Here is a 16,631-nt window from a genome sequence, read left to right on the forward strand (position 1 = left end):
TATTTTCACACAGATATTAGCAAAAGTGATGTTAAAATCAAACAGGATAACATTTGTTTCAGTACATAACTAAGGTACATAGCAAACTGTATGTTTGCAGTTTTCATCCTGCTGTAGCATTTGAACTGATTTTTTGTCTCTTTGCATTATTTATAGAGAGCATTGCTAGAACAGAAGCAGAAGAAGAAGCGTCAGGAACCAATGATGGTTCAGTCCAATGTAGACAGCCGTACAAGGACCCGTAGAATGAAACAATCTGAAGAACAAGCACCACTGGTTGAGTCTTACCTCAATAGTAACAGCAGCGCTATCTATCATGGTATATACCAATTTATTGTACAATGTTATGTGGACTGACAGGATACACTACACCAATAAATACCTCTAATAATTATTTTAGAAAAATAAGAGTAAATTTTGGCTTAACACAAAGTTAATAATAGTTATATTTAACTTTAATTGATTTAAATATTTATTACTGCCGTATGATTGCTTGTTGCACAAATAAAAGATACATGTTAAGCAGGGTGATAGCGGCACTGAAGATGTTACCAGTCTCAAAGGCCTGTTCAAAGCCCTCCATCAAAGTGGGCTTTGAGGTGGCTTTATGAAACATTGAGGTACTTGGTACTCATGGAAGGCCTTTGTCAATCTGCACAGGTCAAAGACAACCCCTTCCAGCAGTTTTGGAAAAGCAGCCATCTGAAAGAAAGTACCTTTCTTTGATGAGTGCTGCTAAGGTGGATCATCTTGCCCCAGATCAAATCCTTCCTTTGATCTAACTTGAGGCAGCTTCATAAAGCATTGCCACTTCACACAGGCCTCATTATTTATATATGCAGTTCAGAATGAATTCATATAAATTCATACCCTGCTCTGCAAAGGGTAATTGGATTCTGTACTAATTTACTCAGCATAAATCATGTTTTATTTATGCGGTCTGTCCATCTCATAGAGATTCTTTTCCCACCTTCCCCTCAAATTGTCTCAGGGAACAAAGGCTTCTTGCTTTTATTAGTAAGCTATAGCCTAGTTGAAAACAAACAAGCAGATCATTGAACAAATCAATTCAGAATTCTAACTCGAGATATAAATTGACCAGGGTCACATTATTTTACTTCAGATATATTATGCCTAGCTCTCTGGAAAATGCTGTAATGTTGGGAAAGATGGAAGGAAAGAAGGAGAAGAAGACAACCAGTAACCTAATAGAATGCAATAAAATCCATTTGTTTTGTGGATCTTTTCTTAATGCAGACAGTTTATAAATTTTGTAGGCTTAGAATATGCAGTATTTACATAACAGTCTGGATGGAGTATTCTATATTTTGGCCTCAGATGTTTATATTTCTTCTTCTTTTTAAAGTATATTTTAATTGTTTACATCTAGATATATTGAATACAGTGTAATTGGCCATGGCATTCCAACTACCATAAAGCAGAAATAAAAACAGAATAACATATATACTATTTTAAACAGTGCTAGTGTTGTACAATAGTTTCTGACCGTCATATTCTAATACGTCAACTCATCTTTCATTCTAATACTTACATTCCTCTGTCAATAATACAAATAGCGTCTCTTTCTAAGTCCCCCTCGCCTGATTCTTTTGCCTTCCAACTTCTACCTCATGTTTCTAACAATTGATAAAACCTATTCCATGTTAAATAGTATTCTGTATCTCCTTTATTGTTTATTTTTAGTCTGTCCATTTCCGCACAGTCAAGTATCTTCCTTATCGTCTTGTCCTCTGATGGGGTGTTTTCATTCTTCCACCGCTGCGCGTATACAATTCTTGATGTGGTCAAAACATGTAATGTTAAATATATTGTCCCTGTTTATCATTTCTGTTTCAGCCATTTTAGACTTACCCCTTTATCAAGAAGTAAGCACAGGGAGAATCCCTACCATAGCTTTCCTGAGACTGAAAGCCCTTTGGCCTGGAAACTGGTAGGGATGATTACAGGCTGGTATTCCTAACAATCCCTCTAAACAGATAGAGGCCTGCACCACATATAATCCCTGTTGTAAAGTTCCTTGAATTCAACAACTAAAGGAATTGTGCCACATCTCAAAATTGTTCAAGGGTATTGAAGGAATTCTTGACTTTTAAAGAAGTTTTTTTTAATGATATCAAAATATACTAAAATATATGTGGTAGAATGTAGTCCAGAATCACAAGAGGGAGGGGCTCCTTCCTAGGCAATGGAAAAAATATTGCACCTTGGAATCTTTTATGTATAGAAAAAGGCAAAGGTGATCCTCCCCCTAGACATTCATAGGATATATCTAATAGCTCCACAGTTAAGTACTTTAGTCTAGCAATATTTCTGTCTATAGGCAAACAACAATAAACTACTCAGAAGTATCTCTAGTTGTCATTCTTGGATCTGCCAATATAACGCTAATTGAAGCTGGAATCTAGCAATAGGTGGATTTCTTGCTATTTATCTGGCAGTCCCATTAATTAGTCTTCCAAGTTGCTTCCTTCCATCATTTTGATGCTCTGGTTTAAAGCCACCTCTTCAGAAGAATGGCTTTTAAACTGTCAAATAATTAGCTGCCTTGGAGCTTGCCAAAATTCACTCAGAATATATCAGCAAAGCTAGATGCATAGAAGATTTTTTGTTACTCAGATTAAGGGGTCGGCAGATACTGCATTGTGTGTCTTTATTTTCACCAGCTATCAGCAGATGGGTTTCTTTTGGTCATGGAAGAAAACCACTTTCAACACTATGTGTTATATTGCATTGTACTGAAAGGTTTCTAAATTAAGAAATGTCAATTCAGAATGTCTTTGGCTTGTTACAAACTGGACCACAGGAACTCTCAAAAGCTATATATCATTAGGCTAGAATTTTCTCCTTATTGACCTGCCAGAATCCACACTGAATTCAATTTGGGGCTTGCTTCTCGTTAGGCATGTTATATAAGATTTTACTAGAAATTGCATTTTTATCTTGCAGAGTAAAATATTCACAACAATTATATTTATTAATTAAGTATGTTTCTATGACCTGAATCATAGGAGACTGTAGGTAGCAAACAGATACTAATATTTAACTTGATTAAAGCACTTTTATTGTAAATCTCCTTTACTGTATATTATTGTATCTTTGCTATTGTTGCATTGGCTATGGAAGCTGCTTTGATAGACTATTCAGAGTTCATTGATAAATGTTTCAACATAGTAAAACAAATCCCAGTAGTAACAAATAGTAAAAAAAAATAGATTAATATGTTAGAGCTAATATTAATATTAGAGCCAGGTTTTTACCTGCTTCTGGAAAGTCATGGAAGTGGGGGCCATTCTCATTTAGAGGGTAAGATAATACACAATGGGTGATCCTTCAGTCGTCTTCCTTGGCTGGCTGGCCCTGAGCCAGTTTGGATGGGGCTTTCTTTTTGTGTGTGTCGGGAGAAACGATCCAAGGGAACTCCTTGGATCACACATACCCAGCAAAGAAAGCAACCTTCCAGCTGTCTCAAAGCCAACATAAATTTTAAAAGGGAAGATGTTTCCCCTTCTTTGTCCCCCGGAGAAATCAAGGAAAGCCTACCTTCCTTTCCAAAAAGTAGGGAATTTCTTTCTCTCCCTGTATGGATCTGAGGATAGCACATAGGAGGAACTGGTGGGCCAGAAGGAACCTTCCCGAGGGCCAGAGGTAGTCCATGGATCATAGTTTGGAGACCCCTAATCTAGCAGTTAACAGAGTTGGTTTTGCTACTTTGGTAAGATCAATTCAATGTGAAAGGGCACTTTGGATAAACACAAGCTACAAGATGCTTATATAAGAAGTCATTTTTGTGAATTGGACTATTTATATTGAAGTCTGCATTCTGTTTCTACAATTGTTCCTGCCTTATTTCCACTTTTCTGGGTTGCAATAGCTGTGATTGCTGGGCTGTGATTACATAGACTCTTTCCATCTTATCACAGAGATTTGCAGTCTAATAGTGGCTCATTCTGTGGTCAGGAAGATAGACTTTTTTAAAATCCATTTTTGTCTTAGATTCTATTTGAACTTATACAATGAATAGTGTTAAAGAGAAAATAGGAAATGTCTGATACAATATTTTATTTAATATATTTAGGGATACGCAAGGTTTTGGTGAGATATGTGCTGAAACACTATTTATTAATTGGAGCAATGCAGTACAACACATTTGGAAATATTCAAATAGCTATGAAAAAACTGGTCGAATCTTTGTCAAGATGAAGCAGATCCCTAAATTTCTTTATTATTCATTGTTAAGTTTATGTACTTAGTATGTGAGAGAGCCAGTGTGATATAGTAGTTAAGTCACTGAATTAGGAGCAGAGAGGCCAGGTTCTAGTCTTTTTTAGGTATAGAAGCCAGCTATGTGGCCTTGGCCAGACATTCCCTCTCAGCCCTAATCCATGTCAGACTCTGTGACAAACTTGCTAATAAACAAAATCCATCGTTGCATTAGAAATGCTAAGAAGGTCAACAGCATTGTACTCAGCATGTTTCATTACGATATAATCATGGATGTTTGGTCATACCCCTACCTCTTCTTCCCCACCCCAGTCCTGCAGATGCCTACTTGAATGCCTCGTTTTGTTGTTTGTATCACCAAGAATGTAATTTTAAACATCCAAAAGAGAAGGTTTTGTGCTTTTCAAATGCTTTCAACTACGATCTCTCTCTAAACTATAGCTAGCATGAAAATATTAATTATAAGTATTTACTGAGTTGCTTGCTTAGTGACCATTCAAAGTTACAATGGCTCTGAATGTGGGGGACTTATGACTGGCCTATGTAGTTGTAACTGTTGCGACATCCCTGTGGTAATGTGATTGTTCAGTGCCTGGCTCACAATTAACGTTGCAGCAAGCTGCAGTCAGATGATTCCCTGCCAGCTTCCCACAAGCAAAGTCAGTGGGGAAGTTGGCAGGAAGTCACTCCCACTCCCGCTGTTCTTTTGGCCCACCTGCACTCCATAGTACCTACACGTGACACCCCAACCATTGTGATACTTGTCTGTGCTTTAGCTCCTGCCCATGGCATCTCCCGCAACATCCTGTGGCCAGCTTACCTGGGACTCTTATGTCTTCCCACTTAGAAACCTACTTAGTGCTGTGGTTACAACAGCAACTGGGACTGCAGGATTGTTGTTCCTAATTGATAAGGGCATATAACATCGTGATTTATGCCCATTTAGACAGAAATGCTGGTCCCAACTGCCATTGTTACCTTTAGTTTGGGAGTTGTGGTCCAAAACACTTGGGACTGGACCACAATTTCATTTGTCTACTCTTTTGCATAGAATCATTAAGATCCATCTTGGATCATAAAAGGACATGTGGATTGTCCACATTCTTGCTGACATTCATATGAAAATTTAAGATCTAATGATCTTTGAAGTAATTTCTTCTCTTTAATACTAATTCCTCAAACTGCTGCTTACGGTAATAGCTTCAGGCTAAATACTAATTAAAGTCCCCAATTACTGATATAATAGGAAAACAAGGGGCAGTTGTAAAAAGTGTTATGTCTTAGAATAAACAGAGTAGCATCACATGCAAATCAGTCTGCAGACTACATCCTGTAATGAATGTTTAGTATTTGTTAAGATTCACCAGGTTCAATTTTGGAACACTGATAAAGAAAATACTTTCTATAATCTCCTGTAACTTCAGTTTGAATGATCAGATGCTTGTTCAGTAAACCATGAGGGTAATAGCTTCATGCACCCACTTCTTGGCCTTTTACCATTGTTAAATATAGTTTGGTAACTAGTAATTACAAGGAACTATACTTAATGTTTTCGAAGTAAGCCAGTGTTAAAGTTACCTACTAAATCCTAGCCATATTAAGGTGTCATTATACAATATTTATTTCTTATTTCTTATTTTTATTGATTGATTGATTGATTTGATTTTGTCAATCACTTACAAGATAATAGATATAAGTATAAACATGAGTAAGAATACAGGAAATAGGTACGAATAAATGGGGACAATAGGACAGGGATGGTAGGCACGATTGTGCACTTATGCACGCCCCTTACAGATCTCTTAGGAATGGGGTGAGGTCAATAGTGGGATGAGGTCAATATCCTTGGTTTTGATATAGGAAGGTACAGCAAAATATAATTTATAATGTATCTTTTTTGTTTTCATTTATTTTACAAAAAACACTGCCAAAAAGTTTTGACCAATGTGGATATTGGCAATTTTTGGAACTGTGTTTTGGATATTCTCAGCAAATGGGAATGATTTGTCAGTTCACTAAATAACTATCATGAAATCATTTATGAAGAAAAAAAGTCTTACATTCTCAGCTTAGTTTATCTTTTTTGTAATATATACTTCCAAATAAGCAGTGGTTTTCAGCCACATACCATTTTTTAGTTTCTAAGGATATGCCTGAGACATAGGTGTTCCTTTGGGATCCTGTAAGAGTCATTGGGTTTCAGCTTTCCATGTTTTCTCCAGTGGAGAAAAGCCTGTGATTGCCAGAATTATTCCTTGCAGTGTATGGTGGGAAATTCTGGCTCTTCCATCACCCCAGAAAATATGGTCTCCTTCATGAAGAAGAAGATAGCAAGCTGGTGGACTTTTAAGGGGGACATCAAACCCACACCTTACATTATCCAATTAGCCCAGAAAATTGGGAGATAGACCACACCTTGTCTAAAGCAAGGGTCTCCAACCTTAGCAGCTGTAAGATTTGTGGACTTCAACTCCCAGAATTCCTCAGCCAGCAAAAGTTGCCAAGGTTGGAGACCCCTGGTCCAGAGAATAAGAACCAATCATAAAGGATTCCATTACAAATTCCTCCATCCTTTTGTCCTATTCTGGTTCATTCTGTATTTTTCTCTTTCCATTTAATTACTTGAGAAAATGATTTTACAATATGCTTCACTTACTTCTCTGTGGCTTCATGCACTGGGTAACGTCTCTTTCTTTTTCTTCTCTTTTTTTACTGTCTCTGGATCACCCCAAATATCTCAAGCAGTACAAGAGACTGAGCAAGAAGATGTTAAGGTGGCAGCAGATCCACAGGCTCCGAAGTCAACTAAAAAACCCAAAGCAGCCACAGGAAGCTTTCAAACAAGCAGCACCAGGAAGGAGAAGAAAGGAAAACAAAAGGGTAAGCTGCATGCTAGTCATGATTGAATAAGAACAAGACACATCATTTAAAAGGGAACAGTACTGGTAATCCTTGACTTGCAACAGTTCATTTAGTGACCATTCGAAGTTCCAACAGCACTGAAAAGAAGTGACTTATTACCATTTTTCACACTTACAACTGTTGCAGGATCCCCATGGACACATGATCAAAATTAAGACACTTGTCAACCGATTGATATTTGTGACCTTTGCTGTGTCCCAAGATCATGTGATCACCTTTTGCAACCTTCTGAGAAGCAAAATCAATAGGGAAGCCAGATTCACTTAACAACCATGTTACTAACTGAACAACTGCAGTGATTCACTTAACAATGGGTGGGATTCTACCTGGCTGGACTGGTTCTATAGAACCGGTTGTTATGATTCTGCGCAGTTTGGAGAACTGGCAAACCATGCCACTGGCTGACCCCTCCCGTCCCCTCCCTACCCACTCACTCCTTACCTGGCATGCACACCATGGAACTTGCCTGCATTTGATGAGTTGCTATGCCCCCCCCCCCCGACCATCAGTTGTTCTACTGTGCTGGGAGATTTAGATTAGATAGAAAGCAGGAAATCATTGGATTTCTTGCTTTCTGGCTAATCTAAAAGTAGAGCTGAACCTTCCTTAGGACTGAAGCTTCTCTTTTCCAGTGCAGACTCAGGTAGCAGATTGCAGAAAGATAGATCTCTGAGTGAATCTGTGATTCTGTGAGCAACTCAATCTGCCTGCCTGCTTTGCCTGATTTTGGGTAAAAGTTGCTCTTTTTTATATAAAAAAATCAATATTTACATACATAGTGTGTTGTGAGTTAATTTTGTGAGTTTGCTTACAAGCAAATTTTATGTGACAGACTCAGGTAGCAGATTGCAGAAAGATGAGTGAGTGAATCTGTGATATTTACATAAATATTTATAATACAGTATTTACATACAAGCCATGCCTAGCCAGTCACATGACCACCAAGCCACACCCACAAATTGGGCCATGCCCACAGAACTGGTTGTTAAGAAATTTGAATCCCTCCCCACTTAACAACTGTGGCAAGAAAGGTTGTAAAATGGGGCAAAACTCACTCAACAAATGTTTCACTTAGCAACAGAAATATTTGGCTCCACTGTGATTGTAAGTCAAGGACTACCTGTATTTAATGTGACTGATTTGTTTAAGCTACACATCCTTCAAGAGCGTTTAGTAGATAGCATTTATGTTACCCACTGAAGTCATCTGTGCTTTGATTGGTGATGATGTCTATCTCTTTTTGCATGTCTTCAAACAAATTGCAAGATTTTGGGAACATAAAGCATAACACTCTAACAATGATAAAAAGGTCACAATAATGCAGATTAACAAAATTCTTTGCCTTCCTAAAGTTAGCTTAACCCCAGCTTCCTAAAACTAAATGAGGAAAACTTGTAACCTTTTGAACGGATGCTCATACTGGTTTCCACTAGGTTTCCTAAAATGGATAATCATGTGTAGGGCTTGCTGAACCCAACCCACACTTTCGCTAAATTATTCTTTTTGCAAAAGGATGTTCAAAGTATGTTGCGCCAGGCAGTGTTGGTAATAATGATGGTCAAAATAGTTGCACTTATGTATGTGAGATGGTCCAGTTTCTCTTGCAGAAGCCTTTAAATTGCATATATTCTCATAACAACTGTTTATATAGACACCCCCCCCCAAAAAAAAATGATTCTTGATAAGTTCTCTGTGTTCACACAATGTATATACAATGCTTGTGGGTGAGAAGCCTTTACTTGCGCAGGAGACTTACTGTTTTTAGCAACAGAAATTGAATACTTCTCAGCCATCAAGATAACTGCTATATTCCTGTCTCCTAGTTCAATATTTATCAGCTTTGTTTTAACTAGCATTTTGGTTCTTGTTTCATTTTGTATCAATCCTGTTTGAACCAGGGGTGGGGGGGAGAGCAAGGTTCAGTACAGCATTAGGTTTATACATGTGTCTCTTGTTGCATATGTAAAGCCCCATAAATCCCTTTGCAAATGACACATGTTTTTTTTAAAAAAATTGTATGTTTTCATGCTGGAATGTTTTTCTTCCACCCTGTCATAAAAACCTCTGTTTAGCTATGAGAGCTGCTTTGGATTTCGACAAGAATTCTCAAGAAGCTTGTAAGCTGTTTCGCATATTTATTCACAAGGGAGTAAACCAAGAATCTACTGTATTTGTTGTATAATTATGAAAATCAGAAAGGGTCTCTTTTCTGAAAATATAGTAGGATACTAAGATAGGTTGTATTAACAGAATGGTTGATTTCATAAGATACTGTTTCCCAATTATCATTCCCTGGGCTATCTCACTTATGGTCTAAACACATTTGTGACTAAATTGGTGAAGATTGTTGTAGGATATGTTCTTGCTTGGATTTAGATATGTAGATTGATGGGATCTTTCTAATATATATATGAGAATTTAAATTGCAGCTGAATATTGAGTCTCACGAAATTTCATTGCTTAATATGTAGTCTTGCACAGAGGTGGTATTCAACCGGTTCGCACCTATTTGGGAGAACCGGTAGCAGTGACTTGGTGCGGGTCGCAGAACTGGTGGCGACCCCTGGCTGGCCATGCCCCTGAACCGGGTCGCCCCGTTGCCCGGTCGCCCGCTTCTCCCGGTTGCTCTCCTAGCTTTCCGTACCATGTGGTGGCCATGGGGCAGCTCGGGTGGATGTGCACATGTGCAGCAGCCCCGGGACATCCGCCTGCCTGCCCGCCCTCCCGGAGCACGTTTTCTTCCTTCTCCCGGCGCTGGACGCACCTCTTCCAGCCCAGCCCGGCCCAGCCCGGCCAGCAAGCAGGTGGGTGGGTGGATATCCCAGGGCTTCTTGCCCCCCTGGTCACCAATGCCTGCAGCAGCAGCCCCTTGGCCGGCTTAGCCATGAGCCACCGTTACCAGGTTTCTACTTGCCCGTGCTTGGTCGACACCTCTTCACTTCGCCTGAAGCGGCTGGTCCTGCCGCTCACCCTCCTCTCCCTTGCCTGGCCTGAGTAGGTAAGGGCAATGGCAGGGGATAGCGAAGTGGCTGGGTCCCTATCTTCCCCTCTTTCTCCCCCACTCTCTGTGTCTCTTTGTGTGTGCCGGTCATGAGTGGAGGAGGAGAAGGGTCGCCTGAAGGGATTGGCTGAACAAGGATCGCCAGCTGCGCTGGAAGCGTCTCATCGATTTCCATTTAACATCACCGGTGCCTCCAGCTCCAGCTGCTCAGAGGCAGACGCGCATGTGTGATTGCCATTCCCACCTACCCACCCCGTCCATGTGCAGTGACCCTACCCCCCCCCAATGAGGGAGAAGACTACGTTTTTGTTTCAGCCTGCCCCCTTGCTGAATTTCACCTCCACCACCTCCTTGACGGCAGCCGATCGTGGGATCTCTATCTCCTCAAGTGTCAGCCTTGGTGTTACTCGCTGAAAGTGGGGGGAAAACACACACAGAGCCAAACCAGCGGCAGTCTCAGTAGTAGTCCTGGTAGCAGCAGCAGCGGTGGTTTCACCCCGCCTCCAGCCATCAGCCGCCCCGAGCTAAAGAAACTGTCTGCATCGGGAGAGTCAACCAGCTGAGTTCACAAAACAAGGTGCCTCGGACTGCCCGCAGTTCTCCTTCCTCCTCTCCCGCATCCTCTTTCAGGGGCTTCCCACCCACCACTCTGCTTGCTCTGTGCGTGGGTTGGGCCGGCTGCCTCTTTCCTATGCTGCCTTCCTTTGAGCGATTCTGTTCAGCGCTCGCCCCCTCTCAGCCCTCCACCCCCCCACACCTGCTCAATCCCCGACCCTGCCTCAGGTCATGAAAGAGATGAGCGAAGGAAAAGGTGGTGGGACTGATGCTGCGGAAGACGCCACCCGCGAAGGCAGAAAAGCCCTGGGAAGAATGGAAAGAGCTTTTATGCGCGCTCTCTTCTGAGCCCTACTGCCCTCAAATCCCTCCATCTCACCTCTTCTCCTTCCTTCCAGCCCTGCCAGTGTAGTCTGCAAATCCCCCCCACCTTCTACTCCATGCTGCAAAGCTCAACAGCCCGCCAAATGCTGCAGAGCTCCACCTCGCAGTATATTGCAAAGTTCAACCTCTCTCTCTCCCTCCCTCTCACCCCGCCACCCTAAACACCATCGCTCGCCGCCCTGCTCCGCACAACAACCAGCAGAAAGCAAGTCAATGCAGCTTTCCTCCTTCTTCAGGTTAGGGAGAGAGGGGGAACCTTCCACTCGGGTGGTTCGTGCCCTGTGGAAGCTCCTCTGTTTGCCTCCATCCCTTGAAAGTAGCGAAGAGCGCTTGGCCCAGCCGCGGCTTTGAGAGAGAGAGAGAGAGAGAGAGAGTCAGACAGACAGACAGACAGAGAGTAGGGAAGAGAGAGGGGAAGATAAGAAGGGCAGAGAGAGAGAGAGAGAGAGAGAGGGGAGAGAGAGAGAGAGAGACAGAGATACAGAGAGGGGGAAGACCCATAGAGAGAGAGAGGGGAAGGAGAGAGAGAGGGAAAGAGAAAAGAAGGAATGAGAAAGGAAGGGAGAGAGACAAAGAAAAGAAAGAAAAAGAGAAAGAAAGAAAAAAGAAAGGAAGAAAAAAGAGAAAGGAAACGAAAAGAAGACAAGGGATAGACAAAGAAAGGGAGAGATGGAAGGAAGGGACAAAGAAAGAAAAAGAAAGAAAGAGGGTTGGAGGGAGGAGACCATGAATGAGATATATGGATGGGTAGATAAATACATGGAAGGGGGGAGGGAGGGAGAGAGAAAAAAAGGAGAGGAAGGAAGTACACAAACCCTGGCTTCAGAAGACTCTTTGAAGCACACAGTAATTTGGGGTTGGCCTGCAAGGGATCTCGGAGGTCATCTAGTCCAACCCCGTCCTCCAGCAGGAGATCCTTACAGAATCATAGAATAGCAGGGTTAGAAGTGAGTGTGTGTGTGTGTGTGTGTGTGTGTGTGTGTGTGTGTGTGTATGGCTGTCAAAACTCCAAAACAGGTCAAGTAGCTCTGGGGAGATCAGTCATAAATTAGAACACTTGCTGAGCAACCAGTCATTAAGCAAGGACCACTTGTATTTGGTTTGCTGGTCACCTGGCCACGCCTACCCACATGGCCACAAAGACATGCCCACCCAGTCACATGGCCACAAACCCATGCCCATCTGGTCATGTGACCATAAAGCCATGCCCATCTGGTCATGTATAAAGCCATGCCCATGTGGCCACCAAGCCATGCCCACACAGTCACATGACCACCAAGCCACACCCACAAATTAAGCCACACCCACAGAACTAGTAGTAAATTTTTTTGAATACAATCACTGTCTTGCCTAGATTTCCATAATCACAGCTAGATCAGCCCTAGTTTTTCCAAGGACCAAATTAGCTGAAATATGTCTAATGAAATATGTCTTTGCATAATTGTTTTTACTTTAACAGATGGTACACAGAGGTCTCCAAGCTGCTTCAGAATCATGGTGTATGTGTGCATGTTAATTATTTCTTTTTCTTTTTTAACAATAATTTTATAAGAGATTACAATTGAAAAAATACAAACTAACAAAGAAATAAATAAAAGAAAAATAGAAAACACAGAAAACACAGAAAATGAATAGAAAGAAAAACAGAAAAGAAATAAAAAGAGACATATACAGAAGCAACTTCCCTTTTCATCACAAGTATAAACAATTTTAGTGATTTATCACTTTCTCTTAAAATACAACAAATGATCTCTTCTTCTCATGTTTCAACTTGTAACCATAAATAAAATCTAAAACCTCATAATTAATTCCTGAACAGGAAAAGTCTATTAAAGGTTACCAGAGACAGCTCCACATCTATTTAACCTTGATCAAATAATGAAAGTTTATATTACTTCCTTATATTTTCAATAATAGTGGTTTTTAATCCTTCCAAATAATGTCCTAGAATTTGATATGGCTTCATTTTTTTGTTTGTGCCTTCTCAGAAAATCCTTTCAAATTTTAACAGGTCTCTTTAGTAATTCCAGTATACAAAGATTATCCAAATCACTATTCTGGCTTGTTATTTGTACGTCCCTTTTAATAATTAAAACATCAACCGGTTTCATTTGTCGTCCAGTGTACCATCTTTTCCCTATCATTGTATTTTGTCACTTTTAAATCCATATTCACATCCATTTCAGTTTTATCTGGCAGAGTTTGTTCTTCTTCTGTAATGTCATTTATACAATGAGTCCATTGTTCACACATATTCTTCAAAATGTCCAGTGTTAAAATGTTTTGTTCCATTCTGTGTTAATGAGTGAACTTTACCAATAGAGAGAAGTGTCAACTTTAAGTATTCTTCTCCTCTAATTGTAATCTTTAGTTTCATCTAGTTCCCTCTAGTGTTCAACCTTACATCCTCTCATTTTTTTCTCCCTAAAGAATTCTAATAACAGCAATATTCCAAAGGATGGATTCTTATAATTAATTTTAGAGACTTATTTCAAATCCAAATCCATCTGGATCCGTTGTTCATTTTTAACTTTCCAAAATCAACATTTTAAACAACCTTTTGTGTTTATTCCTAAAAGTAAAGTTTTTTTTTTTCAAATCCTTAAATCATATTTAAAACTTATTCTGCTAAGAAGAAGACTCACACAGTGAATGCAATAAAAATTTACCATTTCAAAAGTTATTAATATTTGAAAAGCAGTAAAAAAGTAATTCCAAAAGGGATTAAGAAACGAGGCTTGGTCGAGCTTTATGAATACATATAGGTTACATTACATCTGTGAGCTTAGCTGCAGTCCTCCGACTTCCAGCTGTTTGATTCATAAGCTGACTGCAAAAAGTTCCGGTAGGCTGTTTATGAGAAGCAGCTGTCTGGAGCACATGTGGGCAATCTTATGATCTCTCCTTTCTCTGGAGAGATCCAGCATCCGGCCATTAATCTCATTCTAAAGGCTGTCCCCATTCTTTCATCTAGTGCTCCATGTCCTCACCAGAAGTCTGTGTATTAAATTCTTTGGACATACTACTTTCCATATTGGAATTAATCCATTCCCATATTTCTGCTATTGCAAATAGTCTGTGCTGAGAAGAATACAATTTTTTTCAGGAATGATGGAATAGGGGTGACTGTGATACAACTCACATTATAATGTTGATTCTGTTGTACAAATGCAAACGATGTGGCAAATATCATCCCTGGATTTGGCAAGATTCTCACATTACTGCTAAGTTATCTATGCTAACTCAACTCATCCTTTGATTTATTATTTTGGACAAGAAGTTGCTGAATGTACAAATCTCACTTATGTATGAATGTATTTGTTTCTGAAGGTGCATGCAGATTTGCAAAATGCTACCTTCTGTGGCGTGTCCTAAAATAGAAATATAGGTAACATACCTTCTTATCCAAGTGTTCTGATTAATTTTTAAGTTATCCAGAGAAATAACATTATACAATGCTTGGCTAACAAACATTCATTTGATTTCTGACTTTGTGAAGGCTATTCATTTTAGCTGAAGTGCTGGTGTATTTTCTAATTCTAAATTCAATAGACTGTACAAAATGTTCATTGAATGATTTTCCGAATCTCATTCATGAAAGACCCTCTTATAAATTTATTGAGACAGAGCCAAATACTGCAGGTGTTCTTCTACAATGCAACTTTTTCTTTTACTGTAGTTACAGATCTGGCCAAAGATGCCTATAGACTATTAAATATAAAACCAGTCATTTTTTCTTTTTCAAACAACGAGCTACATATCTGCTCTTATTAGAAATTAATAGGATATTTAATTTTCAAATAGTCTATTCAAAAGCTAATTTTAGATACCTAGTTTGCATTAAAAAAAAGAGAATTCTGCTTAAAAATGAAGCAAAATTGGGTAAAAAGCCTGAAATGAAGAGCTGTTAATAATAACTTAGTTTAAATGTTTGTTTATATCATACTAATGTATCAATATATACTAATGTATAACAGTAATATACAGCACCATGTATCATAGCGCCTAACGTTTGGGCTTGAAATCAGGAGCCTGAGTTCTAGGCCTATCTTAGGCACGAAAGCTGCTTGGTTGACTTTGGACCAGTCACTCACTCTCAGCCCATCACCCACAGGATTGATGATTTGGGAAATAGGAGGAGGAAGCAGTATTAGGTATGTATGCCATCTTGAGTTACCCCAAAATAAAGGAGGGATGAAATTCAAATAACTATGTAAATAGCTAATATTTATATTTCTGAAATATGGTAAGATTAAGTATGGTACTCATTGAAGTGCATTTGCTGGTAGGACAGACCCTGTGGGCAGCATAGATATTCCCTGACCCCTCCAAATCTGCCAGAGCTTTGAGGACTATCCAAGTTCAATGGAAAGGAAGGGGTACTAAAGAGAAAGAAAAAAAGGAAAAGTGGATGTTGAAGGGTGCAACTTCAGTAGTCACACAGAAATAATATGTTTTCTATTTGTCCCCTATATTTGAACTTGGAGAACTTGGTCTGGGTAGGCAGTGGAATATAATAGTTATAGGTTGAAAGAATGATTTTTTTTTTTTTTGCTGAGATTCCACCATTGGTGGTGGCGGCAATGGGATTAAATACAGGTAGTCTTTGACTTATAACCTTTCATTTAGTGACTGTTCAAAGTTACAATGGCATTGAAAAAGTGACTTATGACCATTTTTCATCTTATGTTGTAGCATCCCTATGGTCCTGTGATCAAAATTTGATTACATGATCAAAGTTCAATTGATTCATATTTATGACCGTTGCAGTGTCCTGAGATTATGTGATCAATCACCTTTTATAACCTCCTGACAAGCAAAGTCAGTAGGGAAGCCGGGTTCATTTAACAACTGTGTTACTACCTTGACAACTGGAGTGATTCACTAAACGACTGCGGCAAGCAAGGTTGCAAAACGGGGCAAAACTCATTTAACCAATGTCTTGCTTAGCAATAAAAAATTGGGGCTCAATTGCGGTCTTAAGTCATAAATGTTTCAAATCCTCAGAAAATAGGTACTTCAGGCAAAGACATGATGTGTGTAGAGAAAGCACTGTCTTTTGCACATGGGTTGATATTTGTGCCTGTGATCCACATGCAAAGAATTTCCTGCTGAAAATAATTTATATCAGAATAATTATTTGCTAAGTAGGTCCTACAATATGGAAGTTTTCTTCCAAATATAAAGTATTATTTTTTAAAAGCTGAGGAGAAAAGTTGCAACCAGTTTATGATACACAGCAAATAGTCAAAATAAGACTTAAAATGTGGGAATGAGTATAAGGAATAGCTTGGACATCTGTAGGCATTGACTTGCAATCTCAGGCTAATCCTATCTATTGTAGAAACCTATTTTATTAGGTTGTATAATGAATGTAGTTCTTTGGTATTTGACTCCAGCTCTTTAACATTTGAGAATTTCCTGCATCTCAGTCGTGCCTTTTCATTCAAACTGCTGTATAAAAATAAACAAGGTACATGATAGCAATGTTCCATTATCTAAGAGGCTGCCACAAAGAAGAAGGGGT

General features: G+C 39.5%; 1 protein-coding gene across 6 annotated transcripts in view; it reads left to right on the plus strand.

Moving 5' to 3' along the window:
* TUB (TUB bipartite transcription factor) overlaps positions 1–16,631 on the plus strand; it is a 118,041-nt gene that overhangs the window by 80,185 nt on the left and 21,225 nt on the right. For 4 of the 6 annotated variants that reach the window (XM_026706640.2, XM_026706643.2, XM_026706642.2 and 1 more), the window contains exons 3-4: positions 157–319; positions 6,985–7,122. In XM_026706640.2, the coding sequence (XP_026562425.1) occupies positions 157–319; positions 6,985–7,122 (301 nt within the window). The remainder of the gene's footprint in view (positions 1–156; positions 320–6,984; positions 7,123–16,631) is intronic. The other 2 variants (XM_026706641.2, XM_087921053.1) reach the window with 1 other exon arrangement.

Source organism: Pseudonaja textilis, chromosome 1 (genome assembly GCF_049901715.1).
Source record: "Pseudonaja textilis isolate UNSWEBS1 chromosome 1, rPseTex1.2, whole genome shotgun sequence".
Taxonomy (NCBI): Eukaryota; Metazoa; Chordata; class Lepidosauria; order Squamata; family Elapidae; genus Pseudonaja; species Pseudonaja textilis.